This window comes from Rhagoletis pomonella, unplaced genomic scaffold (assembly GCF_013731165.1).
Source record: "Rhagoletis pomonella isolate Grant_MI unplaced genomic scaffold, Rhpom_1.0 Rhpom_scaffold_00003, whole genome shotgun sequence".
Taxonomy (NCBI): domain Eukaryota; kingdom Metazoa; phylum Arthropoda; class Insecta; order Diptera; family Tephritidae; genus Rhagoletis; species Rhagoletis pomonella.
In genome coordinates this window covers 96,861,364-96,878,173 of record NW_023458557.1, presented here as the reverse complement: position 1 = coordinate 96,878,173, position 16,810 = coordinate 96,861,364, and the positions used below count along the sequence as shown (strand labels likewise).

The 16,810-nt window shown below is 36.2% G+C and overlaps 1 protein-coding gene across 1 annotated transcript in view; it reads right to left on the bottom strand.

Annotated features, from left to right (window-relative positions):
• Nucleotides 1-16,810, bottom strand: part of LOC118736431 (ATP-binding cassette sub-family C member Sur) — a 38,638-nt gene that overhangs the window by 20,706 nt on the left and 1,122 nt on the right. Inside the window, exons 3-8 of the mRNA XM_036466526.1 lie at nucleotides 11,834-12,106; nucleotides 10,959-11,769; nucleotides 8,978-9,081; nucleotides 5,539-5,676; nucleotides 4,175-4,337; nucleotides 3,141-4,110 (exon numbers count right to left, since the gene is read on the bottom strand). Coding sequence (XP_036322419.1) covers nucleotides 3,141-4,110; nucleotides 4,175-4,337; nucleotides 5,539-5,676; nucleotides 8,978-9,081; nucleotides 10,959-11,769; nucleotides 11,834-12,106 — 2,459 coding nt within the window. The remainder of the gene's footprint in view (nucleotides 1-3,140; nucleotides 4,111-4,174; nucleotides 4,338-5,538; nucleotides 5,677-8,977; nucleotides 9,082-10,958; nucleotides 11,770-11,833; nucleotides 12,107-16,810) is intronic.

Sequence of the window (16,810 nt, the reverse complement as noted above, 5' to 3'; positions counted from 1 at the left end):
GAAATATTTTGTAAGAAATAAAAAATCTGGATATTGTTTATGGTTATTTAAAAGCTGGACATAATTTTTAATCCTTTAAAAACTGAACATAAATTTTAGGAAATGAAAGAAGCTCTTTTGGCATGCATTAAAAGGTGGACTGGATATAATTCCATATATACCAATATAATGACCGATAGATTTAAAAAAATCAAACATTGAAGCTTAAAATCTGAACAATTTTATACCGGCAAATTTAGGGTTGTTGATTTCAAAATGTGCAATCAAAAGTATAATATAACGCTTAGTTTTACCGTTATTCAGCATCCATAATATTGGACAGTGTTGCCGTAGGTGTTTAAAAAAAGGAACTTATCTCAATTATTTCTATTTTTTGTAGCACGAAATATATGTATTTCAAAGCGATTAATAATACTTAAATTTTTTTCACAATTTAGATTACACTGCCTTTTATCGATTATTGAAACACTTTTCACTTTTATGAAAAAAAAACACGGCCAACCGCATCCAGAAAATTCAATCATAGAAATGTAATAAAAAAAATATTGATATAATTTGCTCTAAGCAACTGTTGTTTTAACGAAAAGTACCTATAGCTTTAAGCCAAAAGCAGTTTGTCGAATATATTGGACGTTGGTACTGAAAAGGTTAAGTGGACTTATTAATATTAGGTTGCCCAAGTAGATATTCATATCACACGTTTTCCTAATGATGCCAAACGCAAGCACCGTTACCTAACTTCCTCTCTTTAATGTTATTATCAAATTCAAGCTGACATGGTAAAATCTCGCTTAACCACGCCAAAGGCACTATCACCAAAGTAAAGTTGTACCCTAAAAAAATCGCTTTCATGGTTTTTTTTTTCAATTTCATGTAGTGCAAAAATAGTGCTAAAAATATGAAGTTGGCACCACATATGTACGTAATTTTGTACCTACATATGTACATATGTATATGCTTGCATGTAACTTACTGAATCACTTCACTTTGGCGCGCTCGTTACTCATACGCCCTGCTGTACCAAAAAAAATACACTCAGTTTTCGCATTAAATATTATTGTTATTTTTTAAATCACATTATCCCTACTCGCGCACACACAAACACGCACCTATTTTAACATTCATACACAGATTAACCATACAGTGCAGCCACACCCTTCAAGTTTTACTCGTTTTTTTATTTTACCACTGCTTTCGCAGCGATAGTGATATGAAAACGCAATGAAATGCAGCAGTCATTCATTCAACATATTTGTTCGGCCATTTCCATGCGCAGCACGTCATTGTAATTTATAACAAATGTTTGTATGTTAATTTGATTGCATTGAACATGCAGCAAAGATTTCAGGCACTAAAGATTGCAGCCAGCAGGGTAGTGGGTTGCATGTGAGGAGAGAGGAAAGCCTTCAGGAAGAATGTAAGTGGCAAAACAAAAAAAAAAAATGGAATGAATTTAAGCTATATAAGTAGGTTAGTCAGTAAATTGCTTGAGCAAGTCAGACAGGCTGCCAGACAAACGGCCAGTTTGATTGGTATGCTGTATTTTATGTGCGTAACTGCGAATGTGTGGTGTTTGACTTCAAGCTGTGGCAAAAGCACATAGTAAATGCAATAAGTCCATAAGATGGGAAAAATAAGGAAATCTATGTTTGTGGGGCTGCATACAGTATATGTACGGTAGCATATTTATGCGAGCCGAATACGGCACCGAAAATAATTTTGCAAATTTTTTTCTTCTTAAATGATCTTAGATGTATGTATTAGCCCTGAAACAGCATCCTTATAGTAATATCACAAATCTGTAGCATATCCTTCTCGAGATTTTTGCTCCGTTAATTTTTGGCTATTTTTTTTTTTTTTGTCGACGGTCCTACGCATTTTTTTCATACAAAGTTAGTATGCTCGACAATTTGTTGGTAGGGAAGCAAATGAGCAGCACGTTGCACTTGCACTTTATTATACTCAATTTTAATGAGCCACAAAGCTGCAACCAAATTTTTGTCTAAAGGTTCTGATTATAAAGTTTGAAATTTTGATGAAAGTTTGCAGACTTAATTCTTAATTTAATTAAAAATAATAAACATTAAATAAACAAACAGAAAATAGCCCAAAACTCGCTAAAATGTAGAATCCTAATTTATATTTTGGTCACTGTATGTATTCCTCGATTCAAATCACAGGCATTCAGATTAGAAAATAATAACTGTTTATGGAGAAAATTAAGAGACAAATACAGAATATTTGGCGTTCCGTATAAAAGAAATTAACTGCCAGGACAATTGGTCAAAAAAGAGGACTGTCCCGTAAAATACCTACAGAACGGATGGTCACCGTAAGTATATGTACCTATAAGTATGTGAAATGTGCGGCTACAGCCGCTGTGCGCAATGCTGGAAATTACAATTGTGTGCAAATGTGCAACTGCATACTTTCTATATATGTAGATATGTATGTACATACATTTGTAGTTATGTGAATAGTAAAAGTGTATTTTTTTTATTAGTGAATGATGTGTGTGTACTATAACTGAGGCATAACTCCATTTTTTATGTACACACATATCCTATTTCTGCGTGTATTGGTGTATGTTTGGCATTTGCGAGTATGCAATAATTTCAATTGCTATTATAAATTGCCACATAGGTGAGAATTTATTATTGCCATTCACAAGCACACACATATCCATGCAATTGTGTATTTTTATTGTTTTAATTTTTTAGTTTTGGTACATGAATGCTTAAGTAAATATCTGAAGTAAATACATATGTACATACTTTGAGAAAAAGAGAAATTTTTGAAAGCCGATCAAATTAAAATTAGATACAATTAATATAAATTTAATTCGGACGAAACATAAATGAAATTTGCACCCCGAGGCTTTGGTGTAGACCTTATTCACTTTTTCATTGTATATAAACAGTAAGTGGGAATTATGTATACCTTCTTATTCGGCTTCTCTTAGAAGGTTAAAATTTTAACGAAATATTTAGTGATTACGCAATACCACGCTAGCTTTGTTCCATAAACACCGTTGCTAAATCTAGCCTCAAAAAGGCTTAACATGGTCACATTGTAAATTATCCCTCTTCTAATGAATTACTCAGCTATCATCAAATCTCACACTACTCTTGTGTACTCACTTATTCCAGATGATATCGCCCCGCAGCAACGGCATCTCCATCAGCAATGCAGACAACAACGACGTCTTTCCACTGCCATTCTTACCCACCACTATAGTGAGTTTACTACGCGGCACTATCACATTGTGCACGCTCAGCCGTTGCGTCTCGTCGCCGCGTTGCGGATGCCATGAGAAACATGCATCACGTACCGACACCGCCATATCGTCCGGCAACTTCAACACCAACGAATCACGACTCCACGAATCCATATGCTTATGCGCCAGCTGCTGTGCCGGCGTCAGCTGCGCATGCGCCTGCGCTGTGGCGCTGCCGGGAAACTTACGTGGCCGTATCACTACATAGGGGCTATTACGCAGCAAATCGCGTCGCTGCTGACTCATTTTACGACCCATAGCGCTGCCCAGCAAGTGTTCTTCGCTATTACGTCGCGGCGTAAGCAAGTTCTTATCAACAGCTGTTGCGTCGGACGCAATCAGTGGCGTTTGCGGTTCTGAATGCGCCAATGGCGCTGGACTCTCCGGTATGTGCAGTTTTAACGTTAGACGTTCGTTTAATTTATTCTCACGCTGCACGCGTTGCTTTTCACTATTCGAACCTAAGCCGCGGCTATCACCGCTGCCGCTTTCACTTAACGCCGCTTCCTTGTTTAATTTGTCCTGCACCTCGTAGTAGTCCAGTGAGGCGTCACTTTTGCTGAGAATGCGTGCCATATGACGTATACCTTCGAATTGTTTGTGTATTTCACGTGCGCTAAGAAAACGTTCAAGTCGACGGGTCGACACGACGGCGGACAAAATTATGGGCACGGTTATGGGGAATATGAGTAGAGGCACTGTGAGCTGTTGGAAAAGAGCCAAAGCGGAGAATAAACGACTGGCGGTGAACTCCATGGCATCGCCTTCGAGCGTGACATATGCGGCTAGCGTGACGTAGCTAATGAGGACGCTGGATATGTGTGTGAGAATGGCTGCGAAAATGGGAAATATTTATAAATAACTAATAACTAATCAATTTTTAAACACTTCACTTACTCATTAATGTCCAATAAAAAGAGTCCCAGCATAAATATTTCAATTCCTTTTTGCGCGTCTTATCAATACGATGCACAAACGATTCCGTCCACACATTAAATTTTATAGCTTTTATACCCATTAAGACATCGTGAATCATCCTGAGGCGCTGATCAGCGCATTTCTGAAAGAGACAATAAACGACGATCGTTAGCGTGGTTTTGAATTAAAAAAAAAAAAAAAACGCTTTTAATTTTAGTAACTTAAGAAAATTTTCCGATTCCTTGTACTCATCGCAATGGATAACGTTCTTATGAGTAGATAATTGACTTAAGCACAGCTTCACGATTCTGGGTGAGAAAGAATACAATTTCCAGCGGAAGTAAATGAATAATTCTAACCAAAATTACCAAAAAGTAACATGCGTTTAGAACTTTTCTTAAGTTTATTACAGATTGGCCACTTCATAGGCTCGCATATAGAACTAATACTTGAGCATTCTACATGTACATACATAATATGTCTTAGAAAAAAGCTTTTGCATTCACCACTCGTGGTGAGAAGCTACTTTGATAGAAAGTACTTGTGCATCATTTAGCTCGCGTCGCTACAACAGTCTCAAGTCCGTTTTTTAAATTTACTTTTTTTCTTTTTTAATTTAATTTTCTTTTAAATTTTATATTTTTATTTCTTCTAATTTTCGAAAACATATTTTTTTCCTTTTTAAATATTTTTTTTTTAGTTTAATTTTCTTTTCAAAAATCTTGTTTTAAAAAGAGATTTTTTTTTTAATTTCATTCAATTTTAAGAATATTAATTTGTTTATTTCTTCTTTTTTGAATTAATTTGTTTTCTTTTGTTAGTTAAATTTTTGTATTTTATTGTTTTAAAAGGAAAAATATATTTGTTTTATTTCATTAAATTTTTATAAACTTATTTAATTTTTTCAGTTTCTTTTCATTTTTTAATGTAATTGTTTTATTTTTTTCTTTTATAAAATTTAGTCTGTTTTTCTTTTGTTAATTTCATTTTCTATATTTTCTTTCCTCTTATTTTAATATTTGGTTTTAAAAATAAGAATATTTATTAATTTTTTTTTTTAATTTTTCAGCACTACTTTTATCTTTTTTGATATCATTTTTTTTTCTTTTTTAATTTACCTTTTAAATATTATTGTTTTAAAAAGAACAAAATTACATTTAATTTTGAACTTCATTTAATTTTTAAAAATATATTTATTTATGTTTGCTTTATTTTAAATTTATTCCTTTTTTATTAAATTTTCCATTATTTAAGAGTTTTTATTGTTTTATATATTTGTCTATAGTTTAATTGCGTTGACTTGGATTTTAGGTTTATTGAGAATTTAAGCTTAGCGTCCTTACCGCTACTTTTTCCGTATTGAAAGACATTGCGCGACCGATTAGAAATTGCAGTGGAGTCATCGTTAGAATGCATACAAATGAACCAATAATTGCGCTGATGCCCAGTTTAAGGTACAGTAGATACATAACAATGCCGATCTAGAAGAGAGATGAAAAAATATATAAATGAATAGAAATGACAATGAAGAGATAGATATTTTTATCAAAAATCTTAAAAAAAAAATAGTTTTTCTAAAGCAAAATTTTACACCGAAAATATATTCAAAATTAAAATTTTTGCGAGTGATTTGATATTTTTAAAGTTAAGTTTAAAATTTTTAACGTTTTTATTATGTCATTGCTGTATCATTGAATGCAGCAAATGAAACGAAAAGAAGAAAAACTTTGTTTGTGATGAATATGTTAAGCCTCCTCTTCTCTAGCACAGTGGAACGTATGAGCAAATCTCACGAGTTGTTACATTTTTTAACAAAAACGTTTCTTTTAGCAAAAATGGTGGCACACTTATCTTAGAAAATGCATTATCTTCAGTTTTGCATAAAAATCCATCGGGAAATTGTATTTAAAAAAACTTAAAAAAGGTATACTAAAAAAAGTAAAAAAAATAACAACTTGTGCTCATATGCCCGTAGCTGTGTATGTGACGTATACGCCCCGTAGCACCATAAACAATCAGCTAACACGTTTACACGCACGCCTTAACTTAAAAGTCCTATTATTTAAAAGTAATTAAATATTGGCATCATCTTACCATCATAGTTTTGGCAAGAAAAACATTTTCACCGTTTAATGTTGACATTTTGAGTTTCTTAAACTTTTAAAATGAAAAAATCCTTGAATTTCAAATATTATAAAATATCTGAGACAGATCTTCTGTATGCTGTCATTTTTTTTAATTTAGTCGCACACTCTTGAAACGTCACAGATATGCTGTATTTTATGCCAACTTTCATACTAAATACTTCTCAAATTTATTTAAAAAAAAAAAATAATAAAAACAATTATGATTTTTTCGAGTGACAGTCAAAGAATTAGTAATTTCGATACATTTTTGCCTTAGTTAAAAACTGTTCAAATACTTGATTTATTTCTTATTGTACTTGTTTCTGGAACTCCGTCGACACTAAAAAAACAAAAAACAACTCGAGATTTGCTCATATACTCTGGAGGAGAGTTAAACAGTGGAGGAAGAGAACAAACGTTTTTTGTATCACAAAATGAAAATGCGGTATTTTACTTTCCCCTGGCAAAAGAGGGTTCAAATTTCTATAAACACTGAAAACATTTAGGATTATTGGATTCTTAAACACGAATTTACTTAATATTTTAAAATATTGATTTTTTATAATTTTTTTTTTATGAAACATATATTTGGGCTCATCATTAAAAAGTACAGCAATAAATCTTCTAAGGGATAAAAATACATGTTTAAAAAATATGTTTATCGATGTGAAATGGTGTGTACAAATTATATTTGATTTGAGGTGATGCATTAGGCTTAAGATCTATTTTGTCACAGGATACGTTGCAATCTTTTCTTAATTGGAATTTTAGCTTTCAAATTATACCAAAAAGAGTGTTTTCCAAAATACTAGAAGATTCAGCGCCGATTATTGCCTTATTTTTAATTTAATTTATTGTTTCTAAAACTGGTTTCATTCTTATATTTCTTAGCTCAGTTATTAAAGTAATTGACATGCTTTACCAGCTCTAAAATATTTTTTTTTTAACTAACATTTCTTTGGCTGATATGTATGTATAAAGTATTCAAAGCATTTATATTCACTTATTTAAGTGGTTTCAATTTGTATTTAATTTAAATAAAATAAAATAAATAAAACTGTTTTCCATTCACTTTCTTTCAGCCAAGAGTTTTGTTTAAATGTCAATATTTTTCTTTGGCCTGCATGCAAACACACTGGCCATAATAAATATTTTTTGTACATACATATGTATGTGTGTATGCATGCAAGACTTTCAGGGATTTCAGCGTACGTCAAGCACAACAACTTACATTTCCATTTCCGTTTTGCTTACACGAATATTATTTCCAACAAATGTAAAAGAAAAACATGCCCAGGCACTTATTTTCATGTGCTTGTAAATAATACTTAAAAGTAAAGAAAAGTCAAAGTATTGAAGCATTGCAATTAAGAAAAATACTCACAGAAAAAAAAAAGAAGTTAAGTTGATGCATGAAATGAATCAAAGATTTATTCGAGCATTGCAGCATAAATAAATTAAATACGTAGATAAAAGACACACACATATGTACGTAAATATGTGCATTAGGGTTCATCATTCTACACATAAAAAGAGAAGTCGGAGTTATAAAATCTAGCTGAGCTGTGCCAATTTGAAAATACCAAAAAAATCGAGTTTTTCATAAATCAAATTTATTTAAAAAAAAATTTTTTTTCCAAAAAGTCACCTCAGACGATAAAAGAGTTAAAGCTAAGGAGGTCTGGATAAGATTGATCTCAATATTTTTCCGAAATATTTTGGGCGAAAGTCTTGAAACAACAATTTTACACACAAAAAAATCAATTTATTGGGCCGAATAAAGTAAAACTGTGTTTTTAGTTTTTCTTTCTGACGTCAGGATTTTTTAAAGGACTTTGAAGTTTGAAAAATTCGATTTCGTCTAAAAATAATTAAAAAAATTTCATAGTAAATTTCAGAGAAAATTCAATAGAATGAAAAACGGTTAAAATTTTTATTGCATGAGCACGATTAGGTACTGAAAATGTCCTTTTAATATTTTATCCTTGAAATTTTGCAGTAATAATTTTTGAAAATATTATATGTATAAGTGTTGAGTCCACTCCTCGTGAACCAAAAATTTAAAATTTTTTAATATTTAGAGAATTTTCTCTTTCAATTGGAACCCATGTAGCACTCAATTTTTTAAATAATTTTTGAAATTTTTGAAACTACAAAGTCCTTAAAAAAACACTGAAGTCAGGGAGAAAACCTAAAAAGGCAGTTTTACTATATTTGGCCAACAGTTTCGTGAGTATACTGGTTGCTTCAAATTTTTTTTTTTTTTTATCGCACGGTGAATTATAAAAAATTCTATAATTCTGCTGAAAAACCGCCACTTTTTAGAGGCGACCTAATGTACATAGATATGCAGCTAAAATGCACAAGCAAATATGTAGATATACGCATGCAGCAGTGGATATAGTTAATTCATATGTATGTATATATGTGCATAGATACATATAAATCAGGATAAGTTTAAGTAAAAGCAATTTACCAGGCAATAAAATGAAATAAATTTTAAATTGCAATTGCAAGTTTAATTCATTGCCGAAAAGAATTTGCAGCTGCGCTTATATGCGTCAATACTTATAGAAAGACTTGCATACATAGTTATGTATACATTCATACATGTGCATATATGTCTACACATACATATGTATGTATACACACATACCTTTAGTGGTATCGCCCATACGTAGTGCGCTATCCAAAAGAATGACATGACATTCAAAGCATCCTCCGACATCAGATTTGTTATGGCGCCCACATCACTCAAACCTGAAAATAGAGAATTTGAAATAATTGGGTTTATTTAATTAAAGCTTTCAACTTCTACTAGAGTTTTCACTCCCTCTTCCTAAACCATTTTGAATCCTTGACGAAACTTCTTAGGCACCTAGGGTTTAAATCTCCCAATTTGTCAAGGTTACTCAAAAAAAGAAGGCCCCAGACAGGTTGAGGTTTAGACTGTTCTGCTTAGCCATCTCTTTCAGAGGTCGGCGGCAGTCCAACACAATATTTGATGTAATTATGAAGGAACTCACAGTACGAAGTTCGTTTACAGTCTCTATTATAACTGAGACCTCAGCCTGGAAAACCCCACAGTAGTCCGGTAGTCGAAATAAATGGTCCGTAAGGAAGCTTTCTTTTTTTCAGAACGCAGGAAATTCTCCCTTTACCGGAGTGCAGCAAGAGATGCCAGCTGCTGACCCACTAGATCTAGTGGCAGAGGATCCAAAAATACATTTAAAGCATCATTTCGTGTTGTCCGGATTGCTCCGCTAATGCAGATCATACTAATCCTGTGTACTTTGCTGAGTAGATTAAGATTTGCGGACGTGCTCAAAGCCGACCGCCATACTAAATATAATACCATAAAGGAGAATCGGTCTAACCACCGCTGTGTAGATCCAGCGGCATATACCGCTCGACCCATATTTCTTATCAATGGCCCTCTTGCAGGAATATAAGGCCACAGACTATTTCTCCTTCTTGCTTTATGCGTAAAGTTAAGAGAGTCACCCGTTCAGTTCAGGCGGAGTGAGTAGCGGTTTTTTTTATCTTCTCATAAAAAGACCAAATTCCACTTTCTCCGAATCGACACAAAGGCCACTGCACGTCGACCATCTTGATACATCGCGAAGTGCCCTCGGCATCAATTCCCACTAGAATTGGCGGGAACTTGCCCCTATACTCGATGGCTACGTCATCCACGTAAGCAACAACCTTGTCGCTTCCCCGTTCCGTCTCCCGCAAGAGAGAGTTCACGGTTAGGTTCCAAAAGAGTGGCGTGTGCACGCCACCCTGCGCTATGCTCCTTGCCACATATCTTGAAGCCGAGTTCTCATCGACGTTTACCGTGATCACCCTGCACAAGAGCATTTGCCGTATTTATAAACTCCACCAGAGGATTGTCTACCTATATTGCCCTCAAGGCCTGCCCCTTCTAGGAAAACCCTAAGAAGCAAAGTTGAAATTCTTCACGCTCTTCAGGTTTTTTTATAAGATGATTTTATTTTTCAGCCGGCCAGATTACTGTTATCTTAGTTCGCTACAGAGCATCATTATCAAAGGTAATATGAGCTGTTCGTCTCAACCAAGCATCCCTGATGTCAGAAACTGTCTTTGCATTAGATCATCTCATGGCCTCTTAATGCCTCTAGAACGTGGTTAAGGTACATTATGATGGCCAAAATCCAGAATCCTGCTGCCACTGGCCGAGGACGGATTTTCTGCAGTTATAGGTCTGTCATATATGGGCGACCTGCAGTTGGTGTTTGACGACTTCACTAAATTGCCACTCAAACGAGCTGAGTTGCGCCGCCTCACTCCGCTCCACCTCTCCAGAGGAGTTTACCTATCCCTCATATACCTAATTTACACTCCTAATGCTACTCCTCAAACCAGTAAGATAATCTGTAAGGAAGACTGGGTAGATAGACGAGATGAAAAACGGTAGGGCCCATGTGAAAGGTCCTTTGCATCTCCATTCGCTTCAGAGAACTTGCTATCTACATATATAAATATGTTATACAGTAAGGTTTTTGTATTCCCACCAACCTGCTTACAAAATAGAATTACTTATTAACTTTTTTTCCTACGAAAAAATATCCCCCACTCGTACGCAATTCTCATCAACTTCCTTCAATACTCACCGCCCATATCGTTCTCTGTTACGCCGCCATTGTTCTCACCAGCCACATCTGGTTCAACATTACCCTTGCCACCTGCTTTACCTTCTTCCGCTGCCATAGCAGAATCGACTTCACTCGCATCCGTTTTTTGTCCTTTTGTCCCACCATCGTCTCCATCATCATATCCTTCATTATATCCACCATCGCCAGTGGCAGCTGTTGTTTGTCCAACACTTGAATTGAGCAACAATGTTTTGCGATAGATTAAACCCTGTAGCGATGTCTTTATTCGTATGCCTGTCATGTTGAGTATGTGTGTAGAGGCTTGTGAGAATGCGCCCTGCGCCAGTGCGGCCAGCAGCACCAGCCAAGCTATAGCCCAACCGTTCGACACTAAATCTAACCAATTCGGATAGTAAATTTGCACTTCAATGCCATTGTAATCGATGCCGGCATTCAACATTTGATTATTATCATTTGTGGTGGCGTGGGTGGTAGTGTTGATGATGCTGCTGAGGCTAACGCTTAACGGACTGGGCACACTTATCATTGCGGCGGCCTGAGCTGATGGGCTGATCAAGTGCTTGTTGTAATTGTGATTGTGGTAGTTATTGTTATTGTTGCTATTAGCAGCCGAAATGATGCTACTATCAGCACTGTTAGTGGTTAAGATTGCTGTCAAGGCATTTGTAACCCAATTTGTTGTTGCTGTTTGCAAACTAATGCGACTGCTGTCATGGAAATTACCAAATCTGCTGCTGCTGCTGCTGCTACTCCTACTGTCACTACCATTGTTGTTTCTGTGGTCACTATAGAGATATTGAATTCCCCCCTGGCGTAATTGATCTATTTCTAACAATTTCAACACTATCATAGCGGTGGTTAGCCGCACTTGCCCGTACACCCCGTTGCACAATATTCGAATTGTTGATATTGTCGTTGAGAGTCGTGGCGCTTGTGTTGTGGTTGTTAGTGCTATTTGAGTGCAACCAATTCGCGTAAGTCGTATTGTACATGGTTTCGATATACTGCACAATTTGTTGAATGGCAAGTGGGCCAATTAATGCAAATAAATCACCGCAAAGCTTCAGTAGTCCGCCCAACATAAACATTCTCCAGCTGCTACGCAAATAGCAAAGCCACAATGAGGGTGGACGATCGCCATTTTTCTGGGGAAGTAAAGAAGTTTATAAAAATTCATTACTTGAATCGATACATAATCGGAAGTGAGTAAAATAACTGAATATCGAAGGACTGGCGCGGAAAGGAACGGGAAGTGAAATGAAGGGAAAGCAAAAAATAATAAACAAATAAAATAAAATAAAATAAAATAAAATAAAATAAAATAAAATAAAATAAAATAAAATAAAATAAAATAAAATAAAATAAAATAAAATAAAATAAAATAAAATAAAGTAAAATAAAATAAAATAAAATAAAATAAACCCCTGCGGGGTTACCAGATCCTCCATGGGGCGCGTCCCCTCGTGCGGATAGGGGAATGCCCGGTAGAAATACAGGGTAGGCGGGAAATAAAATACCGCCCGTGGATCAAAACTGGTAAATGCAGTGAAAAGGGTAATCCCTTTACGTGCTTGGCAAACACGCAAGTCACAGCCAACCTTGTAAGGGCTAACCACCCGCACAAGTGTCTTTATGGTTCCTAATATATTAAGGGAAGCCTCGGACGAGCATCGCAATGGTCAGGGGCGATGCGGGACACTACAGCCTGATCAACCGAATGACGAACCGGATATGAATATGATTTTGCAACCGCTCCTGAGTGTTTCACCGAGTCAATTGGTGACCACAAGGGCGGTATCTCCAGGGCAACGCATGAAATGGACCAAAGAAATGAATGAGCACATCATGCGGAGCTACTATTTTGTTACCAGAAACGAAACCAACAAAAGCGGATATAGGACACGACTACACGAACTATTTAAGCAAGCATACCCTAACATGAATGTATCAGTACAAAGGATAGGGGATCAACGGAGTGCAATAATTAGAAATAAGTATCTATCAGCCCGAAGACTCAACGAATTAAAGAATGAAGTAGAAAATCAGCTATCTACCGAAATTGAAATCGGTAGAACTCAACCAAATGATGATTGTATGACGCCTGTTAACGATATTTATCAACATGACGAACACCAAGCGATAAACGCATTAACAAATGTTGACGAAAATGAAAACTTGACGATACTAAGAAATGAATTCAATGCTGCAATGATAGAGTTCAATGGTACTGATCCATTACTACGCCCATTTCTTCCCAAACAAAAAGCTACAAAAAGTTTGGCTATAGCGACGTCTATTATGAACAAAGAAATATTGCCTACTTTTATTTTAAATAATAATTACACGTTTGAAGAACTGCAGACTGCAATATATGTGGCTGCAACAGCCGTTATTCGTTTCACTGGAGGGAAAACTGTTAGCCGTAGAATACCTCCTAAAAAGTAGTCAGTCGATCCGCCATGGAAACACAGACTGGCGTCTCAAATAAAAGAGCTACGAGCTACAATTGGTCGGCTAATACAGTACATGAACGGAAACCGGACGAAAAAGATGCGTAACTGGTATGAAACTTTTAAACTCGAAAATAAAAAGCACTCCAAACATGATCCGTCGAATCAAACAGCTGAACAATACCTAGATACTATCCGCCAAAAACTAGCTGTTAAGTCAAACCGTTTGCGTAGGTATACTCTATCAGAAAAGAGAAGAATACAAAACATATCATTTCAGCGAAATGAAAGAGGGTTTTATAGAAACCTTAAACGCAACAAGACTGAAGATATAACCGAAGTACCTAGCTCCGAGCAAATCGAAAGCTTCTGGAAGTCTATATGGTCAACCAGCACCAAACATGCAACCGATTCAGCGTGGATCCACGATGAGTACAAGAGAACGGAATCTATAAAAGCTATGGAAGACGCGACTTTCAGTGAGGCCGATATCAAAAAAGCTGTAGAGAGCACTCAAAATTGGCGGGCTGCAGGGCCAGATGGTATTTATAATTATTGGTTAAAAAAGTTTACATGCACAAACAGTATGGTAGCTCAACACTTTACAAAATTCCTCAAACATGAATCCCAAGTACCGAACTTCTTAATGAAGGGATGTACATATCTGCTACCAAAGGACCCAAAAGATACGAAGAACCCTTCTAAGTATCGCCCCATCACGTGCCTATGTACCCTATATAAAATTCTTACATCTTGTTTAGCCGAAAAAATATGTACTCATCTTGAAACGCACAACATTCTAGCCATCGAACAAAAAGGATGTGTTAAAAACAGCAAAGGCTGCAAAGAGCAGCTGATAATTGATACAGTCATAATGGAGCAAGCATACCATAATCAAAGAAATATTTATACATCTTATATCGACTTCAAAAAAGCCTTTGACACTGTTCCGCATTCTTGGCTTTTGGAGGTTTTAGACATTTATAAAATATCGCCGAACATAAAACGTCTTATGCAGCAACTTATGAACTCATGGAAAGTTACTTTAAAACTATTTCATAATAACGGACTCATAAAAACCGCTCCCATACCTATTAAAAAAGGTACTTTCCATGGAGATAGCTTGAGTCCGATATGGTTTTGTCTGGCGCTAAATCCACTTTCTTCGTTACTAAATGCGTCAAACTACGGCTTTAGTTTAAAAGCACCGCGTGTATCGCAATATAGACTTTCACACCTACTGTACGTGGATGACATAAAACTATATGCTGCAAATGAACGTCAAATGAATACGCTACTGGAACAAACAGAAGATTTTTCAAATGATATAAAAATGTCGTTTGGAGTAGAAAAATGTCGAAGATTAAGTGTGGAAAATGGAAAACTTATAAGGCGAGAATTTGAATTAATGACTCATGAAACTGTAGACTCAATGACAGAAGGCGACACATATAAGTACCTTGGTATTTTACAGGCTAGGAGGATGCAGCACAGTGAAATAGTTTCAGCCATAACTAGTGAATACCTCCAAAGAGTAAAGAGCTTGCTGAAATCATGCTTGAATGGGAATAACCTTTTTAAAGCCATTAATGCATTTGCGATACCGGTTTTAACATACACCTTTGGTGTAGTAAAATGGTCCGAAACAGAACTAGAAAACGTCAAGAGAGCAACAAGGACATTGTTGACAAAGTATGGCACGCATCACCCAAAATCGGCAGTAGAACGTCTCTACTTGCCACGTCGACAGGGAGGTCGAGGGATGGTAGACATTAAGCAATTACATAATAAGTGTAAACAAAGCCTTCGTTTATACTTCCACAACCAAGAGAACAGCCTACTCCAAACCGTGTGCAAAGCCGATTTAAAATATTCACCATTAAATCTTAGTGAATTTTCTGCAATCGAATTAATATCAGGAACGCAACATATCCAGTCGCTCATGCAAGACTGGAAAATGAAAGCGGTTCATGGCAGATATCCACATGCTCTAGACGCTCCTGAAGTAGATAACGCTGCTGCCAACGAATGGTTAATTCACTCCGGTATCTACGCCGAAACTGAAGGTTTTATGATCGCTATACAAGATCAAGTTATTGCGACTAGAAACTACTCGAAATATATTATGCGTGATTCCGTTGAAAACGACCTATGCAGACGATGCCAAAAGCAAACAGAAACCATCCACCACATCACAGGAGCTTGTGTCACGTTAGCAGCCACCGAATACTTAACCAGACATAACCAGGTGGCAAAAATTGTACACCAGAGTCTAGCGATACAACATAAGCTAGTAACGGAAGAGCTGTCGTACTTTAATTATACTCCAGACGCTGTAATTGAAAACAGAACGAGCAAGCTATATTGGGACCGATCAGTTTTGACGGACCGTCCAATGCCACACAACAGGCCGGACATAATAGTGGTCGAAAAAGAAGTGAATCAAGCGTTCCTCATAACGGGTGATTTTTTAAGAGCTTGATACCTTTTTTTTTTAAAAAAACGCATAAAATTTGCAAAATCTCATCGGTTCTTTATTTGAAACGTTAGATTGGTCCATGACATTTACTTTTTGAAGATAATTTCATTTAAATGTTGACCGCGGCTGCGTCTTAGGTGGTCCATTCGGAAAGTCCAATTTTGGGCAACTTTTTCGAGCATTTCGGCCGGAATAGCCCGAATTTCTTCGGAAATGTTGTCTTCCAAAGCTGGAATAGTTGCTGGCTTATTTCTGTAGACTTTAGACTTGACGTAGCCCCACAAAAAATAGTCTAAAGGCGTCAAATCGCATGATCTTGGTGGCCAACTTACCGGTCCATTTCTTGAGATGAATTGTTCTCCGAAGTTTTCCCTCAAAATGGCCATAGAATCGCGAGCTGTGTGGCATGTAGCGCCATCTTGTTGAAACCACATGTCAACCAAGTTCAGTTCTTCCATTTTTGGCAACAAAAAGTTTGTTAGCATCGAACGATAGCGATCGCCATTCACCGTAACGTTGCGTCCAACAGCATCTTTGAAAAAAATACGGTCCAATGATTCCACCAGCGTACAAACCACACCAAACAGTGCATTTTTCGGGATGCATGGGCAGTTCTTGAACGGCTTCTGGTTGCTCTTCACTCCAAATGCGGCAATTTTGCTTATTTACGAAGCCATTCAACCAGAAATGAGCCTCATCGCTGAACAAAATTTGTCGATAAAAAAGCGGATTTTCTGCCAACTTTTCTAGGGCCCATTCACTGAAAATTCGACGTTGTGGCAGATCGTTCGGCTTCAGTTCTTGCACGAGCTGTATTTTATACGGTTTTACACCAAGATCTTTGCGTAAAATCTTCCATGTGGTCGAATAACACAAACCCAATTGCTGCGAACGGCGACGAATCGACATTTCACGGTCTT